This window comes from Labeo rohita, chromosome 21 (assembly GCF_022985175.1).
Source record: "Labeo rohita strain BAU-BD-2019 chromosome 21, IGBB_LRoh.1.0, whole genome shotgun sequence".
In the NCBI taxonomy this organism is placed as follows: Eukaryota; Metazoa; Chordata; class Actinopteri; order Cypriniformes; family Cyprinidae; genus Labeo; species Labeo rohita.
The window spans coordinates 3,260,998-3,278,152 of record NC_066889.1 but is presented as its reverse complement, the minus strand read 5'-3'; the positions used below and the strand labels follow the sequence as shown (position 1 = coordinate 3,278,152).

The following is a 17,155-nucleotide window of genomic DNA, read 5'->3' as shown; positions in this document are numbered from 1 at the left end:
TTTTGTACCACATACTGTAACATCTTGTATTAGTAAAAAACACATTTTGCTCAAACACCTAGAAAAGCTGACCGACACCATTACATTAATTGGCACTGACAAAAATAAAAGAAAGAAAGTAAAAGAAAGTAAAAAAAAAAGTAAAGAAAAAGAAGAGAATACAACCTTATACTTTACAAATGTTGATTTCATGAAGACAAATCATACCCCCAAATGGATCATCAAAAGTCATCACACCTCAATAGTTCAACAGAATCAAACCAAGAGCTTAATGAGAACAAAACCAGTACAACACAAAAACAGAATGCATTTTACTTTCAGGGCAGGATGTAAAGTAGAAATATATTTCCTTTCTATGAGAAAACATCAACAATAAGAGTTAACAATTCATTTAAAGAATACAACAAATACAGGCAACTAGAAATGAAACGAAACAGTACTGAATAGCAATTGAATTCTCAAATTAGGTATGAAATGGTTGCCCTAGATATTTGCCAATTTTTTTGGAGGATTTTCTCTTCAGGTTAGTACTTTGCTCGTGTGTGCTGTGTTTGTGAGTTATAATTCGCTATATCAGTAACGCTATCCCGGCGCAAAGAAAAAAAAAGAATCAGCACAGCAAAGTCACTGGCCCGTACATTTCGACAAACTCAGAGAATTTGCTCTGCCAGTCATGCATTCTCATGGCATGAAACTTTAACTTGCTGTTTTGTTCAACGAGATGTAAGCAGGTCTAGTCTACTTTGAACTAATGGCTTAATAGGTGTGGCTATCTACTCTCAACTGTATGCGATATACAAAAAAAGCAAGAGAGGATGAAAATGTGCATATCTTCGCATATTCTTTTTTTTTTTTTTAAATGGTGATTCCATGAATCGTTTTCTCCGTAACTCTCCTTTTCTGATATACTTAATATTTTTCTTTTTTGTTTTCTATTTTTAATTTAAGATTTACAGTGTTTGGTTCGATCTCTGTGCACAGGAAGAAGCAAAAAGCTTACTTTCTTTGTATGTGAGGGTGATATGAATGGCCAGTTTTAGAAATAGAAAAGAAATTATGAAAATAAACCTTTCCGAAAAGAGACATGCAAAACAAAACCGATGTCTTTTTTGTGAGTTTTTCTCCTTTTCTTTTTCTTTTTGTTTTTTTTCAGAGATAGGTTTCGTTTGCAGAAGTTATGCCGGTGCTGTAAAAGCTGTCCATGCCAGTAGCATTGAGGCTAGCTGTTATTACCAACTGCCCTGTTTTGTTCATGCATTAAGAAATATAAGTGAAAGATATCATATTTACAATACAATTCACATGTAATTACACATATACACAAGAGGCAAGAAAATTCACATTAAAATCAGTTCAACAGTTTTTGTACTTCCTTTTCTCCTGCTTCATGGATGGATGTAGCAAAAGACAAAAACGATGTACTCGAGGAAAAGCTATTCGATGATTTGTCGAGTTATGTTAATGGTATGAAAATGTGGAAGTGAGCATATGGGGTGATTTGTGTGAAGTGCGTAGATAATTATGTCCTTTATTGTCATCAGAACACATTAGCCTCATTGAGTTCTGCCATACCCTCCCCCCGTAAGTTGTGCAAAGCTCTTTTAAGAAAAGGACAAAAAACATGAACAAACAATAAATTGGTCTAGAACTAAAGCAAAGTGCAAGGCTAAAGGAAAATGTGTCCCCAATCCCCTAACCAGATAGCAAATTACACAGAAGAAATCATATTTTAATATTACGATGAGTCACATTCTCCTAAAAAAAAAGGCCAACAATCCCATCAGTGCTCAAGAGTATGCTACCTTGACACAATGCTATTCTAAATGCTATTCTTGTCCCGCTATTTCCAAAATAACATCCATCTCCGTAGATGGAGTCCACCATTTTTGTGTTAAAACAGTGTATCTGTGGCTGAGCCACTATTCTTCAGAGAGTGTGCAAGATTAGTTGTTACAAATATAGACACGAAGGGCCCATTTCAAACACAGTTTTTAAAGTGGCAAAGAACGGCCAAATGCTAGACATGACACGTGTATATTAAAATGGTCACAAGTGAACGCTGTTTTGCTCATCACTAGCTAAAAGTGGTAATTAGCAGCAATTCCTATCACAATTTAAAACCCACACATCTGACACATTCTTCGATAGACTGATAACACAGCCACTGACCTTCAAGATCAATTACTTTCATTAAAATGCACAACAAAAGACAAAATAGCTAATCATGCAGACTCAGTAATAATGTTGTGATTTTGAAATTGAGATTACAAAATTTAAACGATTTTAAGAACAAAAAAGCTAATTTAACACGGACCGCCATGAGTCAACTACCATCACCCTCCCAACTCAGCGCTGCTACATTTATCTGAGTATTTTGGCCAAATGACCCTTGTAAACTGGCAAATTGGTCTTAATGACAATTTATCTATTCTAGCACTATGATGAAACTATAAACGTTCAAATAAAAACCTAAAATGCTAGTATGGTTTGTTGCATGCACCACCTCCCTTAGTGAAACGCTGTGTGAGATTGTATGATTGACCTGATAGCTTTTTCTAAAACAGCAACTCGTGCCATAGTAGATATAAGATATTCAGTAGAGCTATCTACTGCAGTAGGTTGCAGACAGTTCGAGCAGGCCGACTATAAAGAAATTAGCATTTGGGCTACGTGTATACCTTCCATGTTCTGGGAATAATTTAGTTCTACTACTTGCGATGTAATCTGTAATCCATAAAATCCATGTATTTTTTTTACCATACTTTCTTAGACGAATTACTCTACAATATCCATGTTTCCACTCACAAAACTCAGAACCAAATAACCCGGATTAAACACTGAAATATATCTATATTTTTTTTTCCAGATGCAATTATGAGAAATTAAGTTGCAGTTAGGAGATTGCACAGTTACAAGAAATAATATAATAATATTGATGAAAACAAGACACTATTACAGAAATTGTGAGATAAAAGTCACAATAACAAAGTCATAATTGTAAGATATAGGCGCGATTATAAAAGTGAGACATCAGAATTCTAAACCTGTAAATATTTAGTTCTACATTTTGAGGTTCTGAGGTTAAGCAGTGGAAACATAGCCAGAGTACCTAGGTGAGACATTTGAGGGAACTAATTTGTCGCTATATTTTCTAGGTTCTAGAACTGCTAACTTAATTGTACCCCAAATGTCCGATGATCAAATCATAATGCTCTATAACCATGTTTAAGGCTTGAATTGAGTTGAAAGAGGATCACTCTCTCATGAACGTTGTTGTATTTGCATTGTATTGCTCAGAAATATTTAATGAAAAATGCTTAGTGATCTCGTTAAGGCAAATCTTGCAGGGACAAATGCCCACAAACCAGAATCTTACCAAAAATCTGTCCTAGGTGTAAGCTCACTGTGAATAAACAGAGTGCTGGTGCTACAAGAACATGTTGATGATCAACACAATATCCATTTGAACAAATTCAACATCCAACATGTCTCAGTGGCACAGTATGGCTGTATTAGCATTTCGCTAATCCCTACTTTATCGAAAAATTTAACCCTTGCCTATCGTGATTGGTCAGGACGCATAGACCAATAATGTTTCAGGTTACCCTGTGGAACGTTAAACTGACCATTAGCGAGAACGACTGCATAGTGCCAGCATGTCTACTAGACGGTATAATGAAGCTATGTAGTAAATGGGCACTAACTTATATATGTATATAGTTATGAAACTTCTTGTACAAACTACCACTAAGAATTTCTACCGAACCACAGATTATGATACTGTATGCATTTTCTCTATAGTCACTCTAAGGAAACAATTAGAGCACCTATGGACACTGATTGATAACTTAGAGCAGTAATATCTGATACAAAAATATATCAACATCCTTTTAATTGTGCAGTCTTATCAGTTAATAGTGGCTGGCGCGCAAATGATAATAAACTTAAGTATATAGATGCCACCTAGACGTCGTGCCACTTTTCCAATTTGTCAAAGGCAAAGCAAACTCTATTTTTCGATCTCAAAAACAAACAACAGAACAAAAAAAGTTGGCTAACGGTGCAGTTGGCATTTTCAACTTATCACTACACTTGTCTACAACACTGCACTAGTAGAGGTGGATTGATACTGCAGCTTAAAAGGTCTGATCTACATTGTAAATTCACATCTAAACACTATAGATTAAATGTGTATACCTAACTACTCTGCCTTTGAACGTTCATTGGCAAAGCTTTGCAGCATCTTGAATGCCTGCTGGGAGTTGCAACTGGCCAAGGCACCCCCATAACACTCATAATAGTTAGGGTTTCTCATGAAAAGCACTCTGACCTCCATCCTCTTTTAGTGCAGATTTGCGCTTAACTGAATTGCTACACTGTGCATGCAACTGTGCATGTCTTGCTTTGCACTTGAGAGTACTGGCTCCCTTGCACAGGTGTTATGGTCGTGCTCACAATAACAAATATAATAACACAATAAGTGGAAATCCTTTGAACGTGCTTCATCTGCTGACAAGTAGCGTAGGATCTTGCGAGTACCTTGAGGTACAGCCTTCTATACCTTCAGATTTCCCTGATTCCTTTGTTTTTCCATGGAATGGGTGATCTTTTGGTGATCTGGTCGCTGGTCCACACTTTCAGAGAGTTGAGAGGTCTGGTGTGGGAGTCGAGAGCCAAGGGACTCTGCTGAGCTCTGAGGTCTGAGGCCTGCTCAGAATATCCCCCTCAGGGACCTCAAGCAAATCCAGGGCTCTCGTGTTCTCAAACCACCACCGGACCCCCCTCGCTTTTAAATGTCCCCTTGCCCAGTTATTCAGAAATTCAGTTCTCATCCGTATCTTCAAGAACTGATCCAGCATTGCTGATCCAGCATGCTTCTACTCAACTGAACTACTCTGAGCATTGAGACATCTAGACACTACCAGAAATGAGTTTTGAATGAATATGGACGGCAGATGAATTGGTATATGGATTTGAGTGGGAGTTTGCGGTCACCTGGAGATAGAGAAAGATCTGGCAACCTCAATGTCAGTGAAGCTGAGGTAAATCATAATGAGGCGAAGCTAAAAAGAATTGGTGGCGGGTGAATAAGAGGTAAATGGTAAAAAGAGAAATGGATTATAGGCCTTTTTGGTTGTCACTTCAGTTCATGGCTTTTATCGTACATGTCATTTTGCCCCGAAAAGACTCAGAAGCTTTTTTTTTTTTCCTGATTATGCTGATGTCATTCATCTTTGAGATTCGATCCCAAGATGCAAAACGTCAGAGCTGTGGGTGGGTCTGCAGTGCTTAAAGTGAAAGGTCAAAGATCAAGGGTCATTCGGCCCTCTTTCACTGATTGATGAACTGAGGACACATCCTTCAGGTTTCAGACAGGCACATTTTAGAGAAACTAAAAACATCAGCGTATATCATTCTCAGGATGGATCACTACAATGACTGAATATATACAATATCAGGTCACACTATGGTTCGAGTGGTTGACTTAAACATGAAACAGATAAAAACATGGTCACATCCCCTGTTGAATACACAATAATCTTTTCTTTCCTTATTTTGTACATTTTCACATAGTTGGACTAACTTCAAATCCAAGTTCTAAAGAAACGTTACAGCTCACTAAGGGTTTCCCTCCATTCCAAACAACACAAAGCTCTACAAGATGTTCATGAATACTGTATCAAGAGAACAGATGAAATGCACTAGGAACAAGAGTAAAGAAAGAACAACAATACTACCTGACCATGTCAATAAGGCTACTGAATGAATTAATGTACTCTTTTCTTCTTCTTCTTCTTCTTCTTCATTTTCTTCAATTCCCAATGAATGAAGCATACCAGTGGCTTATTATCTATTAATGAACTACCTCTAGAACATGTTCAGGTGATGCCCTCCAAAATGATGATTATACCCTTAGCTCAAAAATGAAAGAAAGGAGAATCTGCAAAAAAGAGAAGAGAGAAAATGAAACGTACTGACTCTGGGCAGGATGCATTGGTTAAAACTCAAGATGGCCGTCCAGTGTAAACCATTGACCAGAGCTGAGAGGTCCGATAAAGAGAACGCCTGTCACTTGCAAAAATCAAGGAATGACACATAATTCCAAAAGAGGTTGCTGTACAGTGTAGAAACGGACTTTTCCGTCAGTCTCTTCCATGGGGATGGGGAAAGCGGTGGATCGGGTCTCGGGGCCTGCACGGTTGATGCCCCGAAATGCACAAGCCACTTCTGATTTCATGAGCTGCGATTGGGAGAGGTCGATTACAGTATCGATAAAAAGCCGATGAAACGCTCTTTTTCTCTTGCGATCTTTTCTTTTAGCAAAAATATCATGCAGTCTTTAGTTCCGTACCCTCGAACGGGGGACTAATGTATGTTATTCGTTGTTTGCTTCAGAAGGAAAAGAATTCAAATACTTGAAATGTTTCTTTTGTATTATTCTTAAACATTCAAGTCATTCTATATAATACGTTTCTTTTTTTTGTTCTTTTTTACACCAGAAAAGTCCTTTAGATTTTACACACGCATGTGTATATAGAAATATAATATATAGAAATATGCATATACATATGTATCAACTTTTCATATATGTGTACACATATTTTCCAATTGTATCAAAGCCAATTCAATGTGCTCTCAAAATATGGCCCATGTTTCCTAGGGGAACGCATATCAATTCACATAATACAACCAATAGATAAGGTTGAAGAATCCAAAAGTGATAGGAAAAATGACCCGGGACCACTTGTCAATGGTGCTAACATCCGTCAAGTTGGGGATTTTGAGCTTCAGCTTGGACGAGCGCCTTCTTAGCCGGCAGTTGGCGCGACTGCGCATGGCACTGCGGTCCAACGAGTGGTGGCTGAACCCGTCCCGCGAAGCCATGGGTTTGCGGAACTGCACTCCGGAGCTGTCAAAGGACATGACGGAGTTCCGTGAGTCACTGACGCTGCTGCCGACGTCGGACGGCATCACCTCATTGTTCATCTCCAAAGTGGTGAGAAGAATGTTGCCGTAAGCATCCACCTTGAAACAACAAAAGACAGAGAAGGCTGGTCACGAGCGGCCACAGGAAACGGACGGTTTCAAACTGCATTTACTTTCGTTCAGCCTTTCATGCGGATGCAACGATGAAGTGACGTCACAGTTACAACAAACTTTACTTGGCAAAGAGAAAACTTTACAAAAATTATTCAAAATGCGATGGCTGACACACACACACACACACACACACACACAGTAGTTAATGACAATATTTCATCAACTTCTGAGTCTACTGATATGATTTCTAAATGCATGTACCCCGACTTTTCTTTGTTCCTCGAGATACAGATTTCTTCGCTGTGTATATGACCTGAGGGTGTTGCTTTGAAACGGCGCTGAAATGGAGTCCTTGCGATGTGAAAGAAAAAATGAAGAGAACGTTAAAACGCCCATATAAACTGACAATCAAGCAACAATTTTCGAAGAATACAAAAGTGCATAAATATGAGGGTGAATAAGAAAGAGCTTGCATAAAGACACAAATGCCTTAATTCAGTCAAACTCTCATTTAGCAACTGAGCTTAGTCCACACAGTTGTTCTAAGTATGAAAATGGCTGACACATTTTGAGAAGGGAAAAATGAATCGGTCTATCTCCTACGGTACTTGGACTGAAAGAGAAGCCTGCGGCGATAAAGCAGACTAGAAACCGATAACATAATGACAGCGTAATTTGTAACTTTCTGAGCAAGAGGAACCTCTCTTAATAATGAAATGCAGCTTCAATCAAATGAAATACGTCACTGATTAAGTAAAGTGATGGTTAATGGGCTATTGAATGTTCGTTTTTAGCAGTGATGTGAAGCGATTCATTCAGGCGATAGTTATTTTGATGAGTGAAGTTGTTCTGCTTACAAACTAAGTGAATACGAATTCATTTAGACATGCATGAACATTGTCAGTGCTTATTAAATTCATTTAAATTAGCTTTTAATTAGCACAAAAATGAACTCTGCAACCATTATAAATGGTTTACAAGAGACCTTGCGTACCTGTTCCCTCAGACGCTTCTCCTCATAGCGGGGACGCTCGTTGTTGGCTTTGTTTAGCCTTTCGTTGATCTTTTTCTGCTGCTGGGGTCCCCGTCCAAAGAACACATAGTTTACGAAGGCATATTCGAGCAGGGCCAGGAAAACAAAGACGAAGCAGCCCATGAGGTAGACGTCGATGGCTTTCACATAGGGGATCTTTGGGAGGGTCTCCCTCAGGTGGGTGTTAATGGTTGTCATAGTGAGCACCGTAGTTACACCTGCAAGAAAGCCATTGGAATGAACAATGCGACTTGCGCCTGCTTTATGCCCAAGGTGAAATAAGACATGCCCAAAGAAATTAAGGTTAAATAAGACATGCCACGATGTGGTAATCTAGTAGTAAGGTTTCTTGTAGAATGCTAAGTGACGAAGTTTTAAGCCTGACATAATTGTTTGTTTGTTTTTTAAACAAACTAAAGGTGTAACATACAGTGCCCTCCACTAATACTGGCACACTTGGTAAATATGAGAAAAGGTGGCTGTGAAAATAAATTAGCATTGTTTATTCTTTTGATCTTTCATGTTGGCCACAATTATTGGCACCCCTAGAAATTCTTATGAGTGAAAATGAGTTTGTTTGTTTTTTTTTTGTTTTTTTTTACACCAAGAGCATGACATTTTCCAGCCTTGACTTCCTATTCTACAGGAATTCTATAAGGAACACAAAGGCCAATTCCCTTAATCATCCATCACAAGAAGTAAAACCCCATTTCCACCATCAATGCAATAATTAAGAAGTTATAATCAACTCAAGATCTGCCTGGAAGAGGATGTGTGTCTATATCACCCTAATGCAGCCTGAAGAGGAGAGTTTGAGTGGCCAAAGACTCTCCAAGGATCACAACTGGAGAATTGCAGAGCTTAGTTGAATCTTGGGGTAAAAAAAAAAAAAAAAAAAGACCCCTACATCACTACACGTTGTTCAGGAGAGTTTCAAAAAAATCCTCCTTACTCATCCAAAAACAAAATCCAGCATATGCAGTTGTCAGAAATGACTGGAACTTCAAACAGGACTGGCTTCTATGATCAAGCGAAACTAAAAAAAGATCTTTTTGGCAGCCAACCCACCAGATTGGTTTGGTTCAAACAAGGATAAGAAGTACCCCATGCCCACAGTTAAATATACTGCTGGATCTTTAACCCTTTAACAAGACTTGAATGAAAACTTTTTGTAATATGATTTTGATGTACATTTTCCATGGCAATGCAATGTCTGATTTTAAAATGCCTTTCAAGGGATGATTTTGAGGTTTTGAGCTGATATATAATTTCTTATGATATCTAAAACGTGAAAAAGGCAATGAAGAAAGTCTTTTGTGACAAAGGTCAGAACTCATGTTATGATATGGATTTTTTAAGTGGCACTCTTGACATATTAATTTATTACTTTTCCTACATAATTTCTAACACAAAGATATGGTAAAATATCTATTTAGGAGTCTTAGACCTTTCCAACGATGCAGAGTTTGTCATAATTAGATTAGGATTTATTTGTAATATCGTGAAGTAAACCCACAGGGGGGACGGTGACAGTTAAAGGGTTAATTTTGTGGGCCTATTTTTCTGCTGAAGGTCCTGGACATCTTGTTTAGATACATGGCATCATGGATTCTATCAAATACCAACAGATAAAAAAATCTTAGGTGGTACTTTATTTTGTGATAGTCCACATTAGACATTCTACTAACACTAAGTAACTTTGCAACTGCATTTCAACTAGTCATTAGAGTATTAGTAGACTGTCTGCTTAATATCTTCTAACATTCTTCTAAACTTTGCAAGTATATGCAAACTTATTCTACTAACCCTAAACCTAACCTAACAGTCTGCTCTGAGAGTTAGTAGACATGTAGTTGCAAATTAATGAAAATTAGCTGACATGTAGTTACACAGTTACTTATAGTTAGTAGAATGTCTAAAGTGGACTATCAAAATAAAATGTAACCAAAACAAACATAAAAATTAATACAAAAATGTGTCACCGAGTACAAAATAAAGCTTCTGCCATGGCCGTCCTGTTCCCTGACCTGAACCCTAAAGAAAATGAGTGGAGTGACTTGAAGAGAAGAAGCACCAACATGGAGCTGGGAATGATCTCCCATGGAGCTGAAGAAATGGTCTCTGATCTCTTGTCAGGTGTTCTCCAAACTCGTCAGGCATTATAGAAGAAAACTCTGAGCTGTTATCTTGGGAAAAGGAAGTTGCAATAATTGGGTGCCAATAATTGTGGCCAACGTGAACTAGAGAAAAACATTTATTTTTCTCAATCTATTTTAGACATACTTGATCTACATAAACATTGGTCTTATTTTAATTTTTGTACCTGCATCACTTACATGATTATACTTTATGCAAATCTTCCAGTGAAATCAGCAGCAAAATGGAGTCAAAGTTAAAACGGTTTGAACTTTAATATAACGCATAACGTAAGCTTAAATCTTCACTCAAGTTTATGGCACTCATGCAGGTCATGTGAAAGAGCTTCTTTAATAATGGTTGACAAAAAGTATATAAGTAAATAGAAGAATATTTTGAGCAAAAAACTTTCAGAATTATTGATATGGTTTTATACAGGGGGAAAAAAAAATCACTTCCTGCTGAACAAAACGTTAAAGGTTACCCAGGGCCACGCGAGCAGCAGAGGCATCGTAGTTAATCCAGAAGGAGACCCAGGACAAGATTGTGATCAGGATGGAGGGCATGTAAGTCTGCAGGATAAAGTAGCCGATGTTTCTCTTGATGCGGAAACTCAACGACAGCCGAGGGTATGAACCTGGGGAGACACAAGAACCCAGCAGAAGCCAAAAAAAGAGAGATGTCAACATGTAAGTGGAAACACAAAAGAGCAAGCACAGGAAAAATAGATCTACAATTTGCAATTGTCAAAGTCTGCACTTTGACAACGGATAGTCATTTTCCCATTTGTTCAGATGGAGCATTTAATTTCCCCAAAGCAATGGATTCCTTCCCAGGGACTAGTTCCATTCCAATTAAACATGGCAGAAAGTCGCAAACATGGCAGATTTTTCTGAAACCCCCTTCTCAGCAGGCAGCGTCTATGTCCCTCTGAGAATTGTCACAAAAGCCTGCAGTGTCTTTTTTCCATTTAGCTTTTTAATACAGGGAATTTCAGAGAGAGAAAAAATACAATTATGTAACTAAAGAGCATGTCCCACTAATGTGTAAAATCTGGTGTGTGGTTTAAGACAACTGTAAACAGCATGTTTCAAGAAGCCTTTCCAAGACTGGCCTCCATATGCCTGTTTAAAAACTATGCTGCTAAATGTTAGGTGTGGTATGAATAATTGACTCATTCAATGTTTGATGTCTGATTATTAAAATTGATATGGCTATTTATTAACCTTAAAGGAATATTCTTGTTATTCTCTGTGGTTCCAATCTCCCTACACTTGGGCTTAAGTAAAAGGTTTTCGGATAAGAATTCCATCGGAAGCCTTTCAGCAGCAATTTTATCAGAGAGATAGGGGAATAACTTGATCAGGCTGTAATTTAAACAGCATTTGAATATGAACAGTACCTGACACCAATCACAGCTTAAGGATAGTTGAGCAGTACGTTACAATAACCTTAAAAGAGAAGTCCACTTCCAGAACAACAACTTACAAATAATTTACTTATCCCCTTGTCATCCAAGATGTTCATGTCTTTCTGTCTTCAGTTATAAAGAACTTATGGTTTTTGAGGAAAGCATTTCAGGATTTTTCTCCATATAATGGACTTCATTGGTGCCCTGAATTTAAACTTCCAAAATGCAGGTTAAATGCAGCTTCAAAGGACTCTAAACGATCCCAGCTGAGGAAGAAGGGTCTTATCTAGCAAAACGATCGGTCATTTTCTTGGAAAAATAAAAATTTGTGTACTTTTTAAGCACAAAAGCTTGTGTAGCAGAGGCTCTGGGATGCACGTTTACGATGTTGTGAATCATGTCTAAGTTCATCGTCTGTGTACTCCGGCTCAAAAAGGTAGAGTACGGCAAAAAACTCCATGTCATTTTCTCCTACAACTTCAGAATCGTCTGACATCGTTGTACCTTTTTGTTTGTGAAAAGCGTTTGACTTATTTGCACTTCCTTAGTCTTTGCGCGTTCGCTTTGTAAACACTGGGTCTGTAGTTTCACCTACGTTCCACATGACCTTTCGACGTGATTCAATAGTACGTAGCGTGTATTCCAGAGCTAGTGCTACACAAGCTTTTGTGCTTAAAAAGGATGCAAATTTTTATTTTCCGAAAAAAAAAGACGATCGTTTCGCTAGATAAGACCCTTCTTCCTTGGCTGGGATTGTTTAGAGCCCTTTGAAGCTGCATTTAAACTATGAAGTCCATTATATGGAGGAAATTCCTGAAATGCTTTCCTCAAAAACCATAATTTCTTCATGACTGAAGACAGATAGACATGAACATCTTGACAAGGGGGTGAGTAAATTATTTGTAAATTGTTGTTCTGGAAGTGGACTTCTCCTTTAAATCTTCAGTGAATCTTATTTTGCGAATCTATATTCTGGAACTGTTTGCCCAGGTCATGGATTTAGTGCTGGTATTAACCCCATGTTGAGTACAGCGTCAAAGTGGTTGAAACTGCTAACTAATCTACTGTATTTTTTTCCAGTAGCAGTGTAACCTGTAAAATTACACAAGTGATTCACTTTATATGAACTGCTTGATTTACAAGAACTGTCCGAATTAATCGACGCATTAAAATGAATCACAAATTTAATTTGTTGCTGCTCATCAATCTTTTCAGCTTTTAGCTCAGCTATAGAATTATGTGTTTGATTAGTTTTATTCATTGTAAATTTAATGTTGTTCCTGTAATTGAGCTCCACATTATGTTTGTGCCAGATAAGTACTGCTTTGATTATGGAAAATATATTGTATTATTTAAGGCCTTTTGACACTGTTCTGGAATTGCTTGGTTTTGTTCATTCACACTTCCAGAGCTTTTTTCTTTAACAAAACAGGTGACATAATGACATGATATCTAATATAATTGCAGATAATCCCTGTGCTGTCCCTTTAAACAACTGCATAATGTACAGTACAGCTAAGCTCATCTGTACAGTTATGCATAGCTTCTTGCTCACTGTTCGCAGCGATTGTTCTTTGAGTCTTTGACTGTATACAGTCTTACTCCTTTCTCTTGTTCCCTTGGGAAAATAGCCACACGATAACTAACATCATCACTTCTACATGACATCTGTGCTGGCTTTTGTTCACACAGGCTCTGATTGATACTGGGAATGTTGCTAGGTCCTAAACCTGGGATCAAATCTTCCGGCATTCCAACTACAAGTTCACATAGGAGGTTTTTGTTCATGATTTGAAAATAATATGTTAATAATATTTAATAATATAAAAAACACAAACTGATCAAATGCATACACTGAATGCAGTGTGAGTTGTTTTGAAAGTGTCAAAGAATTTGGACCAATTTGCATGCAAGTGAATTGTCCATACCTGTAGTAAACCTCACTTCCCTGGACACAAGACGCAGCTCCACAATGGAGAACTGGGGCAATTCCAGTTTGTCCACACCTGTCACAGCATTGTCCCCTCCTTGCCAAAAGAACACGATATCATCTGTGGTGTACCCATCTGTAGAGATTGTAGACAATACAATAAATGTTTTAATAGTATGTAACTTACACAAAGTTTTACATCAAGCAGACAGGTCTCAGAGATGTTTTGTGAAATGAAAAATCTTGGAAGGCACAGAACAAATGAGTTCATTTCCTTCATCAATGGTGACAAAAATGTGATTTGTGTTTTAGTGAGGTGTAAATTGGTTGCGTTGTATGTCGTTATCAGCACTGTTAATTGCACAAATAAATGGCTCTGCTGTGCACCATCTAGTTGGTTGCCGTGTTTAGTTTCATCACATTTTAGAGTGTTTAATGTGCTTTCTGTATGACAAGCTGTGTCACAATGAGGAGAGGAAATGGCAGAAGGCAGTTATGTACACAAATGCAGTGAATGTCAACATTTTTAAAATAAAGTAAAATTAAATTAATATTAATAATAATTTTCAGTCACTGCTTGTCTAATCTCTAATATATACTATAAGGTTGCAGCTGGTTGTCACACAAAGAAAAGCATAGGAACGCTGTAAATTTCTTGTAAAGACATTCTTACGCAAATTATATAATTCATAATTCAGACAGAACTTCTTCTGATAAGTGCACAATTTAGGCACTGAATTAAGCAATTCACCCAAGAATGCACACAAGAAGTTGAAATATTTTTGTGAAAAGTTTACACAAAATTAGGTCATTTATGTGTGAATGGTTTTCTGCTAAATGAATGTGTCAAATGAGAGATAAGAAGTTTTATGACGGTTTTACATTAGAATGTTTTTACAAACAATTTATGCATTAATAAATATTTTCTACATTGATTGTATTTTAGGAATGATCTACAAAGAAACTTTTCTTATGCTTCATGAATGCGGCCCATAGTGCACCTTAAAATAGCAAACATTAGTGTTGCAAAAGTAAGGAAATGTTGATACAAGCAAATCTAAAAAATGTCATGCCTCAGCAGGCGGTAGCATCTGACCCATTGATCCGCAGTAAGCATGAAACAAAGTGCATGGTGTAATCATTTGAAACACAAATCTAGCTATTTGACTAGGCTCCTCTGATGTATCCGTGATAGACAGGGCACGCCATCCTGGTACGACTGGCTGATCGATAGAGCAGGGCACCTCATTGATAAACCGGCAAACACATTCAATCTTACCTACGTCTGTCAATTGTGCCATGAGCCCTCAGTGTCAAACCCCTACAAGAACATTTATCACTACTGACACCCAAAGACAGAGTGGGCAGGACTGCAGATATGGGTGATTGCTCTAAATGGGCTTAATGATTACGTTTGCTTACATTAGGTATCTGTGGAGTGTGACAGAGATAAGAAGCAAAAGTGAAATTGATGAGCTAGATGAGTTCAAACTGCTGTTGTCCACGGTCACCGTTTCTTCAAGGTGATGTGGTTAGAACCTGAGTTAGAGTTTGCATTTGTGTGGGTTGTGAAGATGATGGATGAAGATTAGACTATCTCCTTAAATTTGTTCTTTTAAACATTTTTTTTTTTTTTTTTGAATGATCTGGTTTGTTGACAACACTGTGTAGCATCTGATTTTCTAGTTTGCCATATTACAACCCCAAAACATTCTAGTACAGCCACATGTGGTAACACATTGCTGTTAATCGTTTTTTTTTTTTTTTTTTTTTTTTTTTTTTTTTCATTATTTACATAATTTTCATTAATGAGACAAAATTTCTCTGCCATTGACAGAATTTTCCAGCTTTCTGTGTTTCACATGGAATATATTGTAGGAGAAAAGCTGGGTAGATTACACATTGTAGTCTGGTACTGATTACAGACTATATGATAAAAGCTATAGTTATTAATGTAATCTAGGTACTCATTTTAGGTAAAATATTCTGACTATCTAACTATTACTTTTTTTTTTTTTTTTTTATCAAACTTGCTTTAAAGTTACCATTAAACATACCATATTGATATATATATATATATAGTAAAGGGAAAGGAAATATTACAAACTCAAGTCTAGGTTTGAAACATTTTTGTCCTGACTTCCAGAGTCAAAAGTGACCTAATAGTTGAAGGTCAATGAATATGATAACAACAAATTGTTTCACATTACATCACCAGTGTTTAGTAAATGACAATTATTTGTTTCAAACATGGTCTAGTTGCTTGAGATGTGCTTTTTTTTTTAAATTATTACCATTGTGTGAATAATATTTAATCATGCAATCCATAAAAAGTAATCTGATTATGAGCATTTTAATAAAATGAAATATACTCTAATTACAAGTACTGACAATTTGGAATCTGATTACGTAATCCAGATCCAGCAATACAGGACTGTGCAAGCTATGTTTCGATTATCATTCTGAATCCAATTGTGTAACTGTATTGATGTACTGTCCGAAAAAAAAAAAAAAAAATTCTCAGGTATTTGTTGATTTAAAACAGATGAGAATACGTGAAGTTAGAATAAAACCTTGTTGCTTTCTTTTGGCATATTACAAATATTGATACAACAAAATATTCTGGGGGCTATGAAATTTGATAAAAAACGCTAGTGGCAAAAAAACAAAACAAAACAAACAAACAAAAAAACTGGTGGGGAAAGTGTTGATTATATTTCTTTTTTTATGTTTCAGTTCAGGCTTTTTCTGCTATAATTCCCCTCAAAGAAAAAAAAGAAAAAAAAAAGAAAAAAGAAAAAGAGGCAACAAAATACACAGCTGTGTAGAACCCATTAAATTATGTTCTCTACTGGTAGAGTATGCTAGTATTACATCTCGAACATAACCAGTGTGTGTATGTGTGTTCACATTTCCGTTCACTTACAACTCTCAATCTCCAGGGTGCAGTTCTGTTCATCGAGGGGGTACCGTCTCAGGTCCATCATGCAGGCTGCTGTAGTGGTTATTCTGGAGAAAAGGACAGCAAGAAAAACAAGGAATGGGTAGAAAGAGAGAGAGAGAGAGAGAGAGAGAATGAGAGACACTGTTACCTTGGTAACCTTTAGGAAATCATAGCTTAGCCTTGACTGCACCATGTGAATATCTGAGTCATGAGTAATGTTTGGAATCTATTCTCTTATTCTAAGAAAAAAGAAAGAAAAATGGAAAAATATAATTATTGGTAAGCAAATTGAGTTTGAGGTCTCTCTTTTTTCACTTGGAGGAGACATCTTGATTTCTTGCGTTTTAATATTATTGTAATGTCCTGCAAAAATATGATTAACCAAAAAGAATATAAAAAAAGAAGGAAAGAAATGTGCATGATGTCATACATCTTTTTCTGTATTCATCACTGTGTAACACCTAAGAGAGGCTAACTATGAACTTTAGTTTTCATAGCATAGGGATACAGTCCATTTAGCAGAAGTTTGTCACTTCATAAATTCGCACATTTTAAATGTCAATGTGAAATGTTTGTGACCAAGTCACAAAATATTAATCACAATAATAAGTGTTCATCTCTCCTTTTTGCAATATACAGTACATATTTTGAAGAGTAGTT

The 17,155-nt window shown here is 36.9% G+C and overlaps 1 protein-coding gene across 1 annotated transcript in view; it reads right to left on the bottom strand.

Moving 5' to 3' along the window:
• Positions 1-531: 531 nt before the first annotated feature.
• Positions 532-17,155, bottom strand: part of gabrb4 (gamma-aminobutyric acid type A receptor subunit beta4) — a 53,686-nt gene continuing 37,062 nt past the window's right edge. The window contains exons 5-10 of the mRNA XM_051093185.1: positions 16,478-16,560; positions 13,550-13,687; positions 10,695-10,847; positions 8,036-8,292; positions 7,303-7,392; positions 532-7,026 (exon numbers count right to left, since the gene is read on the bottom strand). Of these exons, the coding sequence (XP_050949142.1) occupies positions 6,673-7,026; positions 7,303-7,392; positions 8,036-8,292; positions 10,695-10,847; positions 13,550-13,687; positions 16,478-16,560 (1,075 nt within the window). The 3' untranslated portion in view covers positions 532-6,672. The remainder of the gene's footprint in view (positions 7,027-7,302; positions 7,393-8,035; positions 8,293-10,694; positions 10,848-13,549; positions 13,688-16,477; positions 16,561-17,155) is intronic.